The sequence below is a fragment of the Nymphaea colorata genome, chromosome 9, assembly GCF_008831285.2.
Source record: "Nymphaea colorata isolate Beijing-Zhang1983 chromosome 9, ASM883128v2, whole genome shotgun sequence".
Classification (NCBI taxonomy): Eukaryota; Viridiplantae; Streptophyta; class Magnoliopsida; order Nymphaeales; family Nymphaeaceae; genus Nymphaea; species Nymphaea colorata.
Window position 1 is genome coordinate 17554351 of NC_045146.1, and position 18578 is coordinate 17572928.

Consider the following 18578-nt stretch of genomic DNA (forward strand, 5'->3'; position numbering starts at 1 on the left):
TATGAAGGAATAACTTAAAAACGGCATATTAAGGAAACCACATTGAAAATTTTGTTTTTCGTGAGATTGTTTTTGTTTGGATGATAAAAACTGAATTTTCATTATTGCTTTTAAACCTTTAAATATCATCTACAAGATATTATTGCTGGAAAGTTCAGATGATATATGAATTGATTTTAAAAAAAAAGGAATTGGAGTTCAATATGTCAAAATGCATTACACTTTGTAGCATAAGGTAGTAGCCATTAAACTTTATGGCATAGAAAACCATGATGGATTAATGAGAAAATATCACCATCACATTATTTAGAACAGGCAGTTTTAATTTCAAGAACGAAAATGAGATGAACAGTTCCATGTGCATCAGAAAAGTGGTTTTGAAAAAACAGGGTTTTAAGAAATGCTAGTTTTCACATAACCAGTTTAGTTTTATTTTGAGGTACCATCCAAACGCTACGATAGAGTTCCTATATAATTAGTTCTCACAAGTGGATGATGAGAAAAAAAAAAAAAAAGCTTCATAGATAATAAAAGATTGATGTGAAAATGGCAAGAGCAGAAAAAAGATTATAGAGTAAAACCCATTTTAGCTCGATGCAATGATTCTTTCTCTCTCTTAACATATCCTAGTTGGAGTGTAGAGGGCAGTGCATGGCCTATTCAATTCTTGTAGGCACTACTCTTGGGTTGACATTTATAAAGTGACATTTATAAAGTGTTTGATAAACCCATAATCATGAAATTTTATAACCAAAATGTTATTTTTTAAAAAATTGAAACTATTAAACAAACAGTCAAAGTTATGAAATTGAAACTTGGATTTTTTATTTCATTTCAGTTTGAAGAGGATGAATTATGATTACGAAATTTTCATTCTGAAATTAAAATTTCAAACAATCAAATGCCCCCTTAGTGGTGAGGGATGTTTATGTAGTTCAAATAGATAGGTATTTGTCCCCACCGAACCCACAAAAAAATTATATCTTAACAACCTTTTCTTTGGACACTTCCAACGGCTCCGCATTTCCTTTTTTATTCATTGCCAGCTACAAAATGAAATAAGGCTTATTCCGATTATTTGGATTTTAGCTTTTCTTACATTTTCCCAAATCTCTCTCACCATACAAGTTGCATGCCATTATAACGGCTGTATATAAGCGATCAATATTTTTCACCTCCAAATAGCCTTAGGCCCCCGCCACCCATCCTTTTCTCCTAAATTTTATGCTTCCAACTTAAAAAAACTGTCAACATGTAAGCCTCTTATAAAAAAAAAAAAAAACTTCCAAATTGAATCTTCATGGATTTTTCAAATCAAATTTCACAATAATGTACGAATCAATAAGCCCTTAATTTTTGCGCTATTGGCATTACAATGTGCTATCCTAACATCTGGGGATAAATAAAAAAAATTAAATAGTCGATTTGTATATGTTATTCGATAAAACATGCAAGCTATGTTAGCCTTTTAGATAGCTTTTTAGTCCAAATAAAATAGGCCAAAAGAATTTAGCCTGGTTGGGTTGGGGGATTGTTTGAAGTCAGATCATTAGTTCACTTCTTATAAGCTACGTTCATCTGCATCATGATGGGTGTACCGATTCCCACACAAGTTATGAAGCATTTCTGGACCCCAAAGTGGAAGAAAAATTAGTGGTTTTGACCTCCCATTGAATCACCAAACCTAAAATAAAATTTCAATGGTTCCTTGATTTTCCCCTCATCTATGCATTTGAAAGCACAAACTAGTTTGTTGATTTGCTAAAACTGAATTTGCAGAATTAAAAGCAGCAAAAGAAAGCACCACTGCAACACAAGAAAAGTAGGAAACCATATTCCATCTCTGGAAAGAGAATTCCTCCGTCACTGAGCATGATAAAGCACGTTTAACGATACAATGAAACGAAGTGCAAAATGCCAACCCACGTGGCCAGGGAAGAATAATAAATATCTTTCCAATTGCTGCATCTTCTAAGGTGGACGGCCAGTATGAGACCGTACAAAGAACCTGCTGAAGAAATGTCCACATTACAAGTTCCGACATGCCAAGTCGTTCAAGGCCTCTAAAATGGCCAGTCAGACAAACACAAACAGATAACAGAGTCTTCAACCTTCACTTTCCACAACAGTTCCAACAGTACTGGTCTGTCCGTTATGCACAGCTTTGCCGGGGCATCAAATTCGCCATCTTCAATCGTATCAAATTCAATCAGACATTGATTTCCAAAAGTTCAATCAGATCGGAAACAGCAAGACGCGCGATAGAGGTCCGAAATCAAATTCGCCAAATTTCAAACGTAATTCGAATTTTTTCAACCCTAGCTCTGAACCGAACCTCGTTCCTATCAATAATATGCTGCGATCTGCGCGGCAGCCATTTCTGACCGGCGAGAAGTTCAAGGAGGAGGCAAAGACTTCCGCATTGACCTATTTCTGACTCTCGGCCTCCATCCCAGGGCGCAAGGTAATTGACGCAGCCGAGGGTTTCGTTGGACGGGCCATCGAAAGCCGCGCCCTGGAGCCAAACCCCCCTGCCTTCGAAACCGTCTTCCCCGGCGTCCCCGCCCACCGCTTCCTGGATTCCATTAACAAAAAATATCTCCGAGACGAGAAGGCCGAAAGGGGAAACGTGACGCGCAAGCTTCCCTTCCCGCCTATTTTGCATCCACCGCCGTGTGTCGGCTGCAGCTTCGTTGGCTGGAGAGCCGGCGAGCCGTCGTCGCCTTCAGCTGACTTGAGTGACAGTTCTAGGCCGTCGTCTTCCGACGCCGGCGCCTGACGTCGTCTTCTTGGCATTATTTTTAGAAATTTACCTAACTACTACATGACACGAGGAAACGCCATTAAATATCCCCAAAACCCTAACCAGATGTACTCCTCACTTTGGTTGCAAACTCGGAAATTTGTTTTCTATGACACTGCTTACCGCGTTTTTAGACTTTTGAAAGTCAATGGAAGGTGAGATTGAGATTCCATTTTCTGTTCGGCTATGTACTTCAAAGGCTTCCGAAAATAATAACTTTCTTTTTCCAACGACGCTTGCTTCTAGTTTAAATTTATTTAGCTGAATCTGAATCTAGGTTTTTTATATCCAACTGAAATCCAATAAAATCAGAGTCGATTATGTATACACCTTTGATCTTGTAAGAAAAGAAGTAGAGATTCCGATATGCGTTTGAATGCACGAGTCCGATTAGTCGAATTTGGTAGAAACAGAAACCGACAGAATGGGAATAATTTACATCCTTACTTGTGCGTGGGCGTGACATTAGGTCAGCAACATTTAATAAGGTAAACTCCTCATGGTTATTCTATTTCAATTTTCAACTTTTATAATGTTTGTCGTATAATCATGGAAATTATACGTCATCGAGGAATTTATATGTCGTTAACCCTAATAGCATTATATCAAATCTTAGATTGAAAGGATTTCTGCTTTCAAAGGACTTCAGCTCTCATTTAAACGGTGGAATAAAATATGCCTCTGGAAAGTGTGATCCCCTTGTTTATAAAAAAAAAAGAATGAAATTTTTATAGCTCACCATAATATAATCGAGGTGCCCCTTATTTAAGGGGCGGAACATGTGAAGAGTGTGTTCAACCCCGAAAACAGCACGTTCCATTTAGGAAAAAGCCGTCCATTGTTCTTAAGCGAGTAAAATCAGTGGTGAAGGAGCCAACTCGGGCATATAAGTTTTAGTTTCTTTATATATGGAAAACCAGCATGACTCCTGGACGTTGGCAGCATGTATTTTCGATTTTCCATGTCCACTTTTCACATATTTATTTGAGTTCTTCGTGACTTTGAGACCTCTTATTGCTAGTCCCGCTCTCCTCCTACTGGGAATGTCAATGTATTTGATATGAAGATGATATATGATTGAATCGATGTGAAAAAAAAAATCAAATATAAACAAATATTTAATATTGGATTAAGAAATCATATTGGATTCCGATTTAAGAAATGACATGTGATTGGGTTCACATTCGAATATACATAAATATCCGAGGATTTATTTTTAGACAAATATCCTACATCTAATGTTCTTACATTTTGAAAATAAAAAAATCGGATTCGGACATGAATATAAAAATCAGATTCGGATATGACTTTTCTTTATTTGAATATAAATATGTGGTATCTGAAAATCATATATGATTAAGAGTATATCGAATCTGAATCCAAATCCGATCCATTAACATCATCCCTAGCTCATAAGACAACACTTTCACTATCACCGATGTCTACCTCTTTTTTGAACTTGGCAGCGAAGTTAAACTGGAGAAAGTTTGATAAGGAAAACACACTGTTATAGAGCATATGAAAACACATGTTTCAAAAATACATAAAACATGATATGAATTGATTGAAGGGTTATTTCTTTGCTATAGTAACAACGTTCATGATCGCTCCCTTTTTGCTAAAATCATAGATTCATATATAAACACGTATTACAATACCCGCAATTCATAGTATAATGAAATAGGTTAAGTCTTGAGGCTCATGTTTGGCTGAGGAGCATTCGCCATATATTTGAGGGGCAGCGTATATATAGATAGTAAAAAAATTTGAGGTCAAGCAATATGTAAATATGAAAAAAATATTATACTGTATGGACAATTGCCCATACGTGTCCACATTGTCTAAGCGTCTGGCTCAAACATGAAAAACTCCCCTATTAAGCTATTTTCCAAAGGAGCCCTAATCTTATTAAGATCACTTACGTTACATCTTCTAACACATACAAGGTGATACATACTGTGACAGCCATGCTACAACACACATGCAGGATGCATATAATAAATAGCCATGTGGATCTCATTTGGATCCAGATCCAAAACGAATACATATAACATAAATATACAAAGTGATACACGGGAGCTCAACATAAAGTGTATTCGGGGTTCTCAAGTCAACTGTTCGAAGGTGCTCATGCCCGCCCTAATAATTGGGCACAAGAAGGATATTTTGTTAACGGAAGCACGATTCGATGAGCGCATTATCTGTAAAGTAGGGATGCATGAGATCATCCCTACTTCAGCACTTCGTGGTCAAAGTTGACTTTGGACGGCTTTTGATCATGATTCTTGTTAATGGGGATTACTGTATCACAGTCCAGATAGAGTTCAGGGAATAACAGGCTCAGGGGGTTGGTTCAACTTTGATTAAGAGAATTCAATTTGAAGTTATGTTGAATACCTTGTTTGAGTAGAATGTCAATAGGGAAGACCTTGGATCGAGTCTCAACTTTGCTATAATATATGGTTGAGACTAGCTTTTGTCGTAAAAAAAAAAAGAAAAAAAAAGAAAAGAAAAAAAGAGAGTTAAAAGTGAAGTGGCGCTTGGTTCCCCACATATCTCAGATTGGAGGGGAACTAACCCCCAACATGGATCTCAAATCCTTACCATAGGGCAAAAAATGTGGATTTGACACCCGATTAGGAAAAGGGTTGGAGTTCAAAACCATAGTCTCATATCTCAAACCCACCATAATCAAACATGATCTGAGAAAAAATCCGATGTCATGGTACTTCTTTTTTTTTGGTACATAAGAGCTAACTACAGCATGAGGTCGAGCTCCACCAAAAAGATACTCATCAATTAACCAATACAAATGACAAAGTGGATCTGTAAGAATGGTCACTCCAAATGATCCTTAAAAAGGCCGATGAAGCCAGAAAATCAAGACACATATTACTATCATGACACTTTATGTAAAAGCAATTCACACCATTTTCATGAAAAAGACATTCACTTTATGTAAAAGCAATTCACAGCATTTCATGAAAAAGACATTTTTGTCCTGTCCTGTTTCATGATCTCCATTTAATGGTTCTTAATTCTTTACCAACAATAATTGAGTTTCTAGATAGCTTTTTGCACCTTGTGAAAGCCAACCAACAGCAATTATGTTTGATTTATGGGTTGGTCATAACTTTTGACAAAATTCTGCATAAGCAAAATCAATGGACCTTCGATGGCCGAGCATCCGTTTTATGACACTGACATAACCAGTCCATGAAGGCTATCGACAGTGGTGGAGAAGAGGGCCCGACGGTTTAAGTAGCAGTTGCCACATGAGCCTATTGTATTTTAGAAAACTTTTATAGGGGATAAAGTATAATTTTTGAAAATTTGACACTGTGAAATCTCTCATATTTTTTTAAATCTCAAGAGGGGAGCCGTGGTATATATATATATAACTCTCTCTCTCTCTATCTCTATCTCTCTCTCTCTCTCTCTCTCTCTCTATATATATATATATATATATATATATATATATATATATATATATATATATATATATATATATATATATGACATTGGTGTTCCAAATTTAGCCCAAACTGTTACCTTGACCTTCTTGTTGATCTCATAATCCACCCCAAGCGGAAACGATTGGGAGAACGAAGTGGGCATTTGAGCCTTTTTGTCAAATTTAATGCGTGTAAACAACAATTTTAACCAACAGACATCATCCCTTTTTTTACATTGGAGGCGCGTTGGGTGTCCTGTGCCTGACAGGGACGGGAGCGAAAGCTCATCCCCAGACCAAGGAAGCCCTAATATCAATGATTCAATAAGGCCGCCGTGTTTGATAGCCTCGGATATCAGATCCGAGGATGGATTTCAGGGTAAGATCCACAGTTTTAGCAAACGGTTGATCTCAAGATACTTGATAAGGACGAAATGTACGGTTTTGATATCCGACCCCGCCACCCTCCGATCTCTCCGCGCGGATCTCTGATCAGCGCGGGAAAATCTCGCGGGAAGCAACACCGCCTCAACCGCGCGCTCGCAGACACAGGCACAGAGAGGAAGAACCGCGCAAATGCGGCAAAATACCAATGAAATCCGAAGGGAAGCGCCCGGGCTCCTTACCAGGCCTTCGCAAGGCTCAGGCACAGTGTCCTGAATGATTCGCAAGCTGGAGGATGCCGGAGCAACCGCCGGTTGCTGTTGAAATGGTTCGCCGGATAAAATGGAAGGCAAGAACAGAATATGCAAATCCGACCGCGTAAGGGTGATATTAAACGGAAAAAGCTAGGGCACTTCACTAGGATTGTCGCAAGACGCGGGCGACGCTGCCTATGTGTTTTGGAAGTCGGAGGACGCCGGAGCAGCCACCGTTGCTGCTTAAAGTCGGAGGAAGAGGGCGTCGAGGGTTTCAAACGGTCTGGATCCCTCTTTCGAGAGGCATTCAGACGTCAGACTGTTTCAGACGGTCTGAATCCCTCTTCGAGAGGGACTCAAGCCGTCTAAAACCCTCTCGGTCTGAAACCTTCAATGAGGGTTCTGGCCATAGCACGAGATAGAGAGAGTCACCATTGTCCACCTCCATCTACCTCTATCCGCCATGGCCATCGCTTCGAGCTCCATTGAGGTCGGGAGGAGAGAGAGAACGCCTTCCCGGTGCATCAAACAAACACGGTTTTGAAAGGCTTCGGTTTTTAAGATTCGAGGATCTCAAATCCTCAGCCCCAGGGCTATCAAACGCTACCTCAGAGAGGTGGGCTTGTTTCCCTTTTTGCACATAACTTGCTTGGATTAGCCCAGTTACAGTGGAAGTTTTTAAAATTAACAAAGATATCTCGGGTCAAACAAAGCTGTGTAAAAATAATATGAACAAATCTAAAAATTCCCTTACCAAGACAAAATGAGAAGCAGGAAAAAAACCAAACCCACATAAATAGTATGTTCGACCTTGTGCAGAATTATCTATATTTGTCCTTATATGATCCATGATGTAGTCATATACCTTTATATTTTCCAACATTTCTGCTCTTAAAATTTATGTTTTCAATAAAAAGAAGCAGAAAAGATGGCATCGACAATAATTACAATATTCAAATCTAGAACCCTCTTAATATGAACCATCTTCCCATCCCATTTACGCTCCAACAAACTTAAACACCATACCATGGTATGGTCTCCAGTTATATTTCGCCCTATACCTACATCCATAGTTGGTAAACCTGTGACTTGAATTCTCATTCGTCAATTCGATTAAGTTTTAAAATAACCTAAATCGAGCGAGTTAGAACCGAGTTAAGACCGAACCATGGATGAGTCAGGCGAGGTAGGGATGAGTAGTCATATTTTCCAGCGATTCTAACTGACTCGCGATTCCCAAAACTCGGTAAGTCAGTCCTCTCCTCAATTATTTTTTAAATAAACTTTAGACCTATCAAACAGGAGAACGCATCCTTAATGTAAGCAAATCAGAGTAAATCTGTTCAATTTCTGTGTGCTGACTGTCGTTGAAAGCCTGAACCAGGCTAGCAGGGAGCCGGGACTTTACTGTCCCGGACAAAAAAAGTAGGACGTCCGTCAATCCCACCCAGTGAATCCGTGGGCCGGGAAGGCAGGCTGGCCAAGGCGGGACGAAGGACTTCAGCTTTCGGCGTTAGACCGCAGGAACAATGAAAAAGCGAGAGGGAAGGATGAAGAGAGAGAGGCGTCCTTCCCTAAAAAAGCGCACACGATATTTTTATTCTTCCCTTTGAGTCCCGGGAATATTCTGCTAGGTGCTCTCCGAGCCGAGCCAATTCGAGCCGAGCAGAACCGAGCCGGTGCTTATTCCGCCAGGGGCAAGAAAAAATCCACGGGCCCACCGCACGTCGTTGCCGACGACAGCGGCCCCGGTGAGCGCCTATTTAAATGTTCCTTTTCATGCCCATCGACGAATAGAGAGAGAGAGGGTTTCGCTTTGGAGACGAACGCCTGCAGGTATTCTTTTTCGTTTTCGCTGTGCTTTTTCCTTGCTTCTCTTCTTTGTTTTCAATCCTCCTGGGATTCTCGTCTCCGGAAATCTGATCGGAAACTCGCGATTCTGATAGAACAGAATCGTAGAAGGAAAAGGAGAGAAGCGTGGAGGCGCAAAACAGAGGCTTTTTGTTTATTATTTTTTTTTCTATTTGCAAGTCCTTTTTTCGTATATCGTTTCTCCCTGTTTTGATATGTTTCTCTCTCTGTCTCTCTTGGTGATCTAGGTTTTAGGATTTTCCCCACCTTCTTTATAGGACAGCATGGCCAACATCGACATCGAAGGGATCCTGAAGGAGTTGCCGAACGATGGACGCATCCCGAAGACGAAGATCGTGTGCACTCTCGGCCCGGCGTCGAGATCGGTGCCTATGTGCGAGAAGCTCCTCAGGGCTGGAATGAGTGTCGCCAGGTTCAATTTTTCGCACGGCACGCACGAGTACCACCAGGAGACCCTCGATAACCTCAGGATGGCCATGCAGAACACGCAGATCTTGTGCGCCGTCATGCTGGACACAAAGGTTTGCCTCTCTTTCTGTAACGAATCCATGGAGTGTCTGTCGTTTTGGTTAATCTCCGTGGATGGTTGTGTTGTCACGGCATTATAGTAGATCGAGAGATCCGAACTCTTGGTTGAGCTTGATGGAAACCTTTCAGACCCTTTTAAGATCTTCTGAACGTTGATCTTCATGATCGTCAACATTCGCGCGTCTCATCATTCGGCATTAAAAAATTTTGAATTTATATTTAGGCATGATTGTAGTCGAAGATGATTCAGTTTGTCCCATGCACATATGAAATCAGTTGAAGATTCAGGTTCTTTCCTCCAAATTTCGATGAGTTTAATCTTTTGCATGGATGATTCGATGGTCTCGCTTCATAAACCTTGCAGATTCTGTTATGGGAGCTATAGAAAAAGAAAAGTTTCGTGTTTGGTGGCATGTAGCAGTGATATGCTCACGGTCTTGGTGATTTTATTTTTCACCTTGCGTGTTCACGGTGTTGTTTGTCTGATCTGATGTCTTGAAAATGGATCGTCTACACTCTACATGATACGTTCATGGAAGATCGTTCAACCTCTCTGAAGACTGAAGGTCACAATATTTCCTTTAGTGTGTATATTCAATGAAGATGGAGACAGCTTTAACATTTGGAAGCTTCTGTGATGACTGCCACTTTCCTGCGAAATATAACTAATTTCCTCTAGAATAAGAATGTCTTCTGTGAGAGCCTAGATCTAGCTTCCCTGTACCTAACACAGTTGAACTTGTTTCTGAATACAGCATTTTTCTCTGCTCGTATTAGCATCGAGCCATCGATTATTATTTGGTGGGCATTTGGGTGAGTCAAGAGTTGATAAGCAGATTCGTTTGGGATCAGTGATGGGTAGGGGTGCAAAAAGTATAGGTAGATATGCTATTGATTTAATGTGGGTTAGTATGTACAGCTTCGTTCAGATTCAGAGAGAGACAAAATTGAAAATAACACTCTTTATGTTTTCATTTCAGTCTTGGAGTGGAGTAGATATTCGATTTGGAGTTGGATTTAGCTTCAAGTCTGAATAAATACTGACACGAATTCAGTCATTTCATCTGGTAGTAAATAAATTACCAATTTAAGTTTTTCATACTTTATTTTACTGAAGATTTAATAAAATTATTATATGCAACAAGCTAACAAAAATTGAAAATGAATTAATTTGGATTAAATTTTGTTTATCTGTGATCTCTTTTAATTTGAATGGGACTTTTTCAGATTTTTTGGATTCAGTTCAATCTATAAGTATGATGATTTGCGTTGACATTTTAGTTCTACTGGAGTTGGATTAAATTTTGAGCAAACAAAAATAATAATAGGTGGGATTGATGTCCATTCTGATCTACGCCTCTTCTGTTTATACCTGACAAAGGACGAACCTTGTGTTTGGAATCTTTGTACATATATAATTCGTGGTTATTTCTTTATATTTTTAGTTACTTCTAGATGAATTACATTTTGGGAAAACTACAAATATAGCCTTATGAAAAATTATTAGGAATGAAAGTGGTGACTGTGGTCGAGAAGATAACAATGGCATAATGATTCATCTTAACAAAGAAAAGTGAAAAAAAAAAATCAAGTGTAAAGAAAAAGTGGAGGAAGCTATGTCACATGGGTGCAAGTGCAGGTCTTGGTGCAGAATGCAGCATGTTCCAAAAAAAAATAGGTGCGGGTGCGGTGAGAGCATATGAATATAAAAAAAAAAATATATATATATATATATATATATACATATATGTATATATATTTATATATACATACGTATATATGTTATCTGTTATATAAGTAATTTTATTTGTCTATAGTTTAATTTTTTTTTATCATACAAAATTCAAAGCCCTATTAAATACAATAGGGAGGAGAGAGAGAGAAGAGGGAAAAAGGAAGAGAAAAAGATAGGAGAAGGAAAAAAATGGAAAAAAAAGAGAAAAGAAGAACGGGTGTGTTCCGCAACACCCGACTAGGTTTGACCGAGCTGGGTGCTGTGTCGCGATGCGGGTGCGCCATCATATGTGGCATACCCGTGTGACTTAGGGAGGAAGTAACCTCAGAGCATGGTTTCACTCCTATATTGTCTATGGAGAGCAGAGGCAAGGTATCATTTCATTAAAAAGCAACAACCCTTTGCTTTAAACAATGACCAATGTCTGAAAGCTTGAAATGACTGTATTCTTGCTTGCCCTTATACTTGTTGGCTTTGTCATTGTGGCTACACATTGAGGCGTGCTGCTCTCTGCATCTACCTTCTGCTGTCTGCATCTACCTTCAACTGGATTCCCAAAGGGAGCCATCTTTTCCACTGTCTCCATATTCTAATATGTATCCATTGTTGATCGAAAAACATTATAGAGTCACTGGCGTGTGGACCTTGTTGGGAGGGCACCCTAAATGTGCTGGTAAGCTATTCCTTGCTTACCTATTTTGAAGTTTGGAATCTGGACCTTTAACTATCTATTGTTGTATTCTATCATCTAATTGGGACTTCCTTTGTGCAAGACACAGCCCAAACTTGATTAGATAAATGAAAAATTGCAGATTGCAGTTGATTTGAGCATTTAAATCTCGCTCTCAGTGTTGCATCTACATCTATGCCTTATCATGTTCACAAATGTACAGTCCCTTCCTTATTACATAATAACTCATTGTGTTCTCCTTCAGACGTAAATTCCTTGTTTTTATTTTTTTGTTTCTCCTCCTCAAATACCTTATCAACTAAGAACTGTCAATAGGACATTATACATTCTTTGAAGTGTTTATATATAATCAAAATCAAGGACGTGAAGGAGGAAGCTGAATTGAAAAATAATATAAGGGGAAGATCGAAAAGTAATAGAGAAACAAATATGAGAAGGAAGATGCACATGAATACAAAATGAAAGCATCATCTTGTCCTCAAGGGGGAAAGTGAGGTGCACTGTCAATATGACATTTTACTAATCATCTTATTGAATAGTAAAACCGCTTAGACAACCTTCGTTCTCTACATCCTGGTTCAAACTCTTTCCATTTTATCAACCACTCTCTGGGATATACATATGTGTGCCTTTCCTTGCATTTGTTCAATCAAACCTGAAGGGCCTTGGTTTCCTTTACTAGGTCCCCATAGGCAGACCCTCATATATTGGTTCAATGACCTTCCTTGATTTTCACAAAGGTGCCCATGGTCCAACCTTATGTTTTTGTTTGATGACCTTTGAATGACTTCAAGTGTGAACTTTGTGAGATGGACTTGTATCCCTTTGGAGTTTGGGTAGCTGTTATTGGTAGGCAGCCTTAGCTGTTACTTGGAAAGAGTCAAAAGATTGAGGGTAAAGCTTATGAGATCTTTAATTGTTTTGCGGTTCTTGCTTGGTTATTTAGACCCTTAACAAGTCCGATAATTTATGTTTGATCATTTTGTTACCTTTTCTGGTTTGAGCTATGAGCAATTCTTTCCAAGTATTCCGAAGACTTCGTCTTGGCATGCGTATGGTTACGCACTTTGTCATACCCTTGCAGTGAGGAATATTGGCTAAGATAAGTTGCCTCATCCTTCCTGATACTGTTGCAGTGAGGAAGGCGGTCTCTTATAAGCTGCCTTATAGGGTGTAATATGAATAAAATAATTGAATCTAGGTTGGTTGTGGTGGCCAATTTGTTTGTGTGGTTGATGATTTGGTTTGACTTGGTAATAGCTTCTTAGAGATCCTTCATGCGTTGTCTAAAAGGATTCATGAAAATGCTGAAGGATTTGAGGCAATATGTGTTAACTCATGTGGCTTATGGCACTATGTGTTTGGTTTCTGTAATATCAAATATTATCATGAACTTGCAGTCGGGTAGACCACCTATTCATGATTTTACTGTTTTATCTTTTAACTGCTGAATTTTGGGAGTCCTACTGCTGCTGTTTGATCTAATCCCACAATTTGGTAGTCAGCATGAAGAAAACTGCCATTGCTCCTTTCTTGTGCCTCATCAAAGCATTAGGGGCAGCATTTTCGATGCTGTTCCTTTGTTGTATGGTGAATTAAATTGGTTTGCTGGGCTCTTTTTTTCTATGCTTGACTTGGGTGATGCACAGCTGTAGGTTCGTCAAGGAAAGAATCTTCTCCGTAAAAGGTAGTGGGCACCTTTGGAATGAGGGGACTGTGATGATGGTCACTCCCTTTTAGGATGAGAGTTGGGTGGCATCCTTTTGTGGCTTTGCTGAAGTGGCCTATTTTTAGGGTTACCTCTACTGTGAAAGGATTCTTTCCACCTTGAACACAGAGATATTACTTTTCATGGTACACTCTGAAAAATCAGGTCAGCTTCATGTGGGGAGGTGAGGAGGTTGTCATCATTTTCTCCAGTTCCTTGAACGTTTTGGCCTGACACAACCTTCCTTCAATGTCCTTCATGTTGAAGAGCATTGTTGCGTTTCAGTCAACCTCTATTGCTGAACAAAGTAGCAATAATATCTAGGTATCCCCAAAAATGACCCTTAGTGCTCATGCAATCAACCATCGAAATATTTGTTCTATCTTGGGATTCATATGCACTCCTTCCTCACCAAGGTGCTGAAGACAAGTCAGATGAGACTCCTTAATGCGTTGCTGTACTTAAAAGAGCTAATGCTCTTGGAACTGCTTGGGGTTCTTTTCTATGACAGTTGGTCTCACTAGCTTCTTGTTGTGCATGAGAGGTTCCTGAGCAAAACTAGGTTAAAGCACTAGAGTTGCAGCCTCAAGATTTCATTCATCATTCTATTAAATGTGATGGGCATGTTTGTTACCTTGAAAGATATAAACCTAGAATTCATGGTGCCTGTTGCATGTTTTGTTCTGAATAGTAGTTCCACAGGTACTTTATTGATTCCCATACATGGATGATGGTATTTTTCCCTCGAGTTGATGTTGAAGAAGAATTTCCCACAACACAACTTATTCTTAAGCTTTCTGAATCATGGGAATTTGATATTTGTTTTCGACAGTGATCACATTAAGGTTATGGTTTTAACACGATTCTATTGGAAAAATATCCTGTTTGTGGTCACATTAAGTATGAAAATCACATGGATATGTTTAATTTCATCACAAAACAATGGTGAAGCACATCTTGAGTGTATTGCATTAGAGTATTCGATTTTTAGGTAGATGAGTTAATGATGTTTTTGTTGAGAGTTTTATGAGTTGCCACATCTAAATTCAGGTTTGTGGTCTTGGGGCATGAATTTCAACTGTGCACCATTTTGTCTTTGCTCAGGTTCAGACAAAGCAGACCTCATCATTGACTAATGCAAGCATTTTTCTTTTTATAATGTTATGTACTAGAAATTTAATGATGTGAGGTATCTTTTATTATGACCTTTTTCAAATTAAATGGTAAAAATCAATTTTATGTTTTCATAGAAAAGCTTTACACAAATTGTGGATACAAGATGCGTGATGAGTTGTTCTTTCTATGTGTCCTTGACACAACGTGGATATACTTGTGACAGTGGTTCATAAAGGGTTGTGATAAGGCTCATCTTTCGAAGCCATGAAGGTTTGATAATTCATGTGTATTTAGTGCTTTCAAACTGTTATTTCTTTAAAAAAAACGCATATTTAACGCCAAAAACAGTCCTGCCGTATAATACCCGTACTATTCCCGTTTTTTTTTTAAAAACGTCAAAAAACAAAAAACGCGTATAATACCCGTATAATATCCGTTTTTTACCGTTATTTTCCGTTATTTTCCCGTTATTTTCCGTTTTTTATTAATTATTATTTTTATAATTTTTAAGATGTATTAAATGTTTAATTTTAAAAAAAAATTTGCCGAACTTTTCCCGTTTTATTCTCGATATATAAAACTTTGCCGTATTATACCCGTTTTTTTCCTCGCCGTTTAATACCCGTCCCCGTTTTTTGTGACAATGATGTAGAGGAATGATGATTGTGGAAACGAGAGTGGATACGGAGTAACATCCAGGAGAGGTTGTCTGAGGACCAACCAATGTTAACTCTCTTTTTCCTCTCCAGCTGCTATCTTCATCCTCTCTTTCTCTTTCTCTTTACCCCTCTCTTACATATACATGCACGCTGACACACTTACACAGTACATCACTCATGCACACGCATACACTTTAACTCCCTAGACCCCTTGCGGAAAAGAAAGATTGCCAAAATCTCCATAACAGAACCTGCCCCATGAGATCATGTTTAATAAGCTCTGTGCAGCTTTGCTCCTTGACTTATCGAAACTGTAATCTATGACAAGTTACCGACTTGTGGAACTATTAGAATTTTGAGTAATGATGTTTCTCTTATGGGTCCAGAAAAAGAAATGCAATTTCATGGAAATGTAGAACATATTAAAGGTACATTCCCTCAAAATCTGAATAAGTCTTATGGTCATCTTTGACCTGTCCTGTTTTTCTTTCACTATTGAGTTCATTCCCCTAGGAGGTAAATTGGCAACCTTTTTTTTCTAATCTTTTAAAATCTTGCTTAAAAGTATTTTGTTGCTAAATTTGTCATAATGCTTCTATCTATTTTACACAATAGCAGTTACTAGTAAGTAATATTACTGACACAGTTCCCCTTTTCTTTACTGAAATGCCTCTTTCTTCTTGTGCCACTTCTCAGGGTCCTGAGATCCGAACAGGCTTTCTGAAGGATGGAAAGCCAGTGCAGCTGAAAGAGGGTCAAGAAATTATTATATCTACTGATTATACCCTCAAAGGTGATGGAAACACGATTACCATGAGCTACAAGAAATTGCCCGTAGACCTGAAGCCTGGAAATACCATCCTCTGTTCTGATGGTACCATCACTCTCACTGTTCTTTCTTGCCATCCTGACAAGGGGACCGTGAGATGCCGCTGCGAGAACACTGCAGTCCTTGGTGAGCGAAAGAATGTAAATCTGCCTGGCGTTGTTGTAGATTTGCCCACGCTCACAGAGAAGGACAAGGAGGACATCTTAAAGTGGGGTGTACCAAACAAGATTGACATGATTGCACTCTCTTTCGTTCGTAAAGGGTCTGATCTTGTGCATGTACGACAAGTACTCGGGCCACATGCAAAGACCATCAAACTGATGTCAAAGGTTTGTCTTTGTCATTTTTTTAATTAACTTTTCCCTGCGGTATTTGTTTTCATTTCAAATTTAAGTTCGACTTTTGGTGGTGCTGGTGCATGTTGGATATTTTGCTTGGCCCAGTCTGAATCCTCAAATACAAGCATGAAAATTTTCTTAAGGCCAGTTTTATTTAAACTGATCACAGGGGATTTTGAAATGGAATTTTCCTTGGATATTTCATCTCACCATGTTGTCCTTTAGATTGTTGGGATGTAGTTTACTGCAATCGTCTCTTGAATTCCGCTTCCATTACATGATACACAAATTCGGATTTATTTTCTTGATATGACATTTGTAGTCAAACTATGTTTTACATGGGAGGGTACAAGGGAACTGACGTGACATACATCGGACCCTTTATAAGGCCTCATTTTCACGCAGTCATGGCTGGAGAAGCCAACACGCTTAAAACACTTCAACTCACACTGATAGGGCAGTCGAAGTCATTGCAGTCCCTGGAAGGACCTTGGAAAGACGAAAGCTTGCCCTTTAAGCCTCTTCTTTCCAATGATTTTTCATAAGTGACCTGTAAAGGATTCAATCTTGTATCCTTACAAACACATCTTATTTGTTCTTTCGAGTAAAAAACGGTGCTTTCATATTTGCAATATTATTTTCCAAAAACTGCTGGGAATATGCTTAGTTATTAGTTGTACCTTCCTTCATTGTTCAAGCCAGATGTTCTGCTGAGCACATTTTTGTAACTCACTATCCTGCGTTGATCAGGTGGAGAATCAGGAGGGGGTGATCAACTTTGATGAAATTCTTCGGGAGACCGATTTTTTCATGGTTGCTCGTGGTGACCTTGGAATGGAGATCCCAGTGGAGAAAATATTCCTGGCACAGAAGATGATGATCTACAAATGCAACCTGGTGGGGAAGCCTGTGGTTACCGCAACACAGATGCTCGAGTCCATGATCAAGTCGCCCCGTCCAACACGTGCTGAGGCGACAGATGTAGCAAACGCTGTCCTGGATGGGACTGATTGCGTGATGCTTAGTGGAGAGAGTGCTGCTGGTGCCTACCCAGAGCTTGCAGTTAAGATCATGGCTAGAATCTGCGTTGAGGCTGAATCTTCACTTGACTATGGTGCCATCTTCAAAGAAATGATAAAGTCCGCACCTCTGCCCATGAGCCCTCTAGAGTCTCTCGCATCATCTGCTGTGCGGACTGCGAACAAGGCCCGGGCAACCCTTATAATTGTGCTGACGCGCGGCGGCACGACTGCAAAGTTGGTGGCCAAGTACAGGCCTGCAGTGCCAATTCTATCTGTGGTGGTTCCGGTCTTGACAACCGACTCCTTCGACTGGACCTGCAGCGACGAGAGCCCGGCAAGGCACAGTTTGGTACACAGGGGTCTGATCCCCATGCTGGCTGAAGGTTCTGCCAAAGCCACAGATGCGGAATCTACGGAGGTCATCCTGGATGCTGCACTGAAATCTGCTTCCCAGCGGGGCCTGTGCAAAAAAGGAGATGCCATCGTCGCATTGCACCGAATTGGTGTTGCGTCGGTCATAAAAATCTGCTATGTTAAATGAAAAAAGAGCTAGGTTGATACAGCTCAGAAATTTTGAGGAGTGTCTTGGGCCTCCTCCGTCGTTTTGATTTCCGTCCATAGAGATCTGCCATAAAGCTATGATACTTCGTTTTTCCTTTTGTTGTTTTGAGATAATGTTTTAGAAGCTTATTTATGGTTTTCACATCAACTCTGTTATATGAGGGGGCATTATCGCCTGGTTTACCGTGCTAGTAACAGATCGGATCAGATGTCTGGATCTGTAATACCTGTCTCATCCTTGCGAAATCAAAGAACATGAATAAAGGTGGACAATTTTTTTGGTCGGTTCATTAAGTATAAATGTAACTTTATTGTCGATTCATTATCTATCCTGCTAACGCTTTTGGCTCCATCTTGCCTGATAACAGCGGGAGGATGCCTGAACGCAAAAAATTCAGACGTTACATCCTGGCTCGGAAACTCCTTCGACTCTTTGTCCCATTCTAACCCTTGATCGGTCTGGGAAGCCACTGGGTGGTACTCGTTAAAAACTCACAGCTTTTGGGTTAGTGCTATTTTTAAATGAGTGAACCATTTTAAGGCGTCAAGCAAAGAATTTTGCCCACACGCCTGACTATATGTGGCTCGGCCACTGCTGGAAAGATGAAAATGTATTTAAAATTT

The 18578-nt window shown here is 39.5% G+C and overlaps 1 protein-coding gene across 1 annotated transcript; it reads left to right on the plus strand.

Annotated features, from left to right (window-relative positions):
* Positions 1 to 8577: 8577 nt before the first annotated feature.
* Positions 8578 to 18244, plus strand: LOC116259804 (pyruvate kinase, cytosolic isozyme). Its single transcript, XM_031637729.1, has 4 exons — positions 8578 to 8731; positions 8995 to 9288; positions 15901 to 16362; positions 17122 to 18244. The coding sequence occupies exons 2-4, from the start codon at positions 9031 to 9033 to the stop codon at positions 17932 to 17934; spliced, it is 1533 nt and encodes a 510-aa protein (XP_031493589.1). The 5' UTR covers positions 8578 to 8731; positions 8995 to 9030; the 3' UTR covers positions 17935 to 18244.
* The last annotated feature ends 334 nt before the right edge of the window (positions 18245 to 18578 follow it).

Excerpts from the sequence above, each read along its gene's own strand:
- LOC116259804 (XM_031637729.1), top strand. The coding sequence starts at position 9,031 with ATGGCCAACATCGACATCGAAGGGATCCTGAAGGAGTTGCCGAACGAT. Across the intron at positions 9,289-15,900 it reads CCGTCATGCTGGACACAAAG|GGTCCTGAGATCCGAACAGG; the intron begins GTTTGCCTCTCT and ends GCCACTTCTCAG. Across the intron at positions 16,363-17,121 it reads CCATCAAACTGATGTCAAAG|GTGGAGAATCAGGAGGGGGT; the intron begins GTTTGTCTTTGT and ends TGCGTTGATCAG.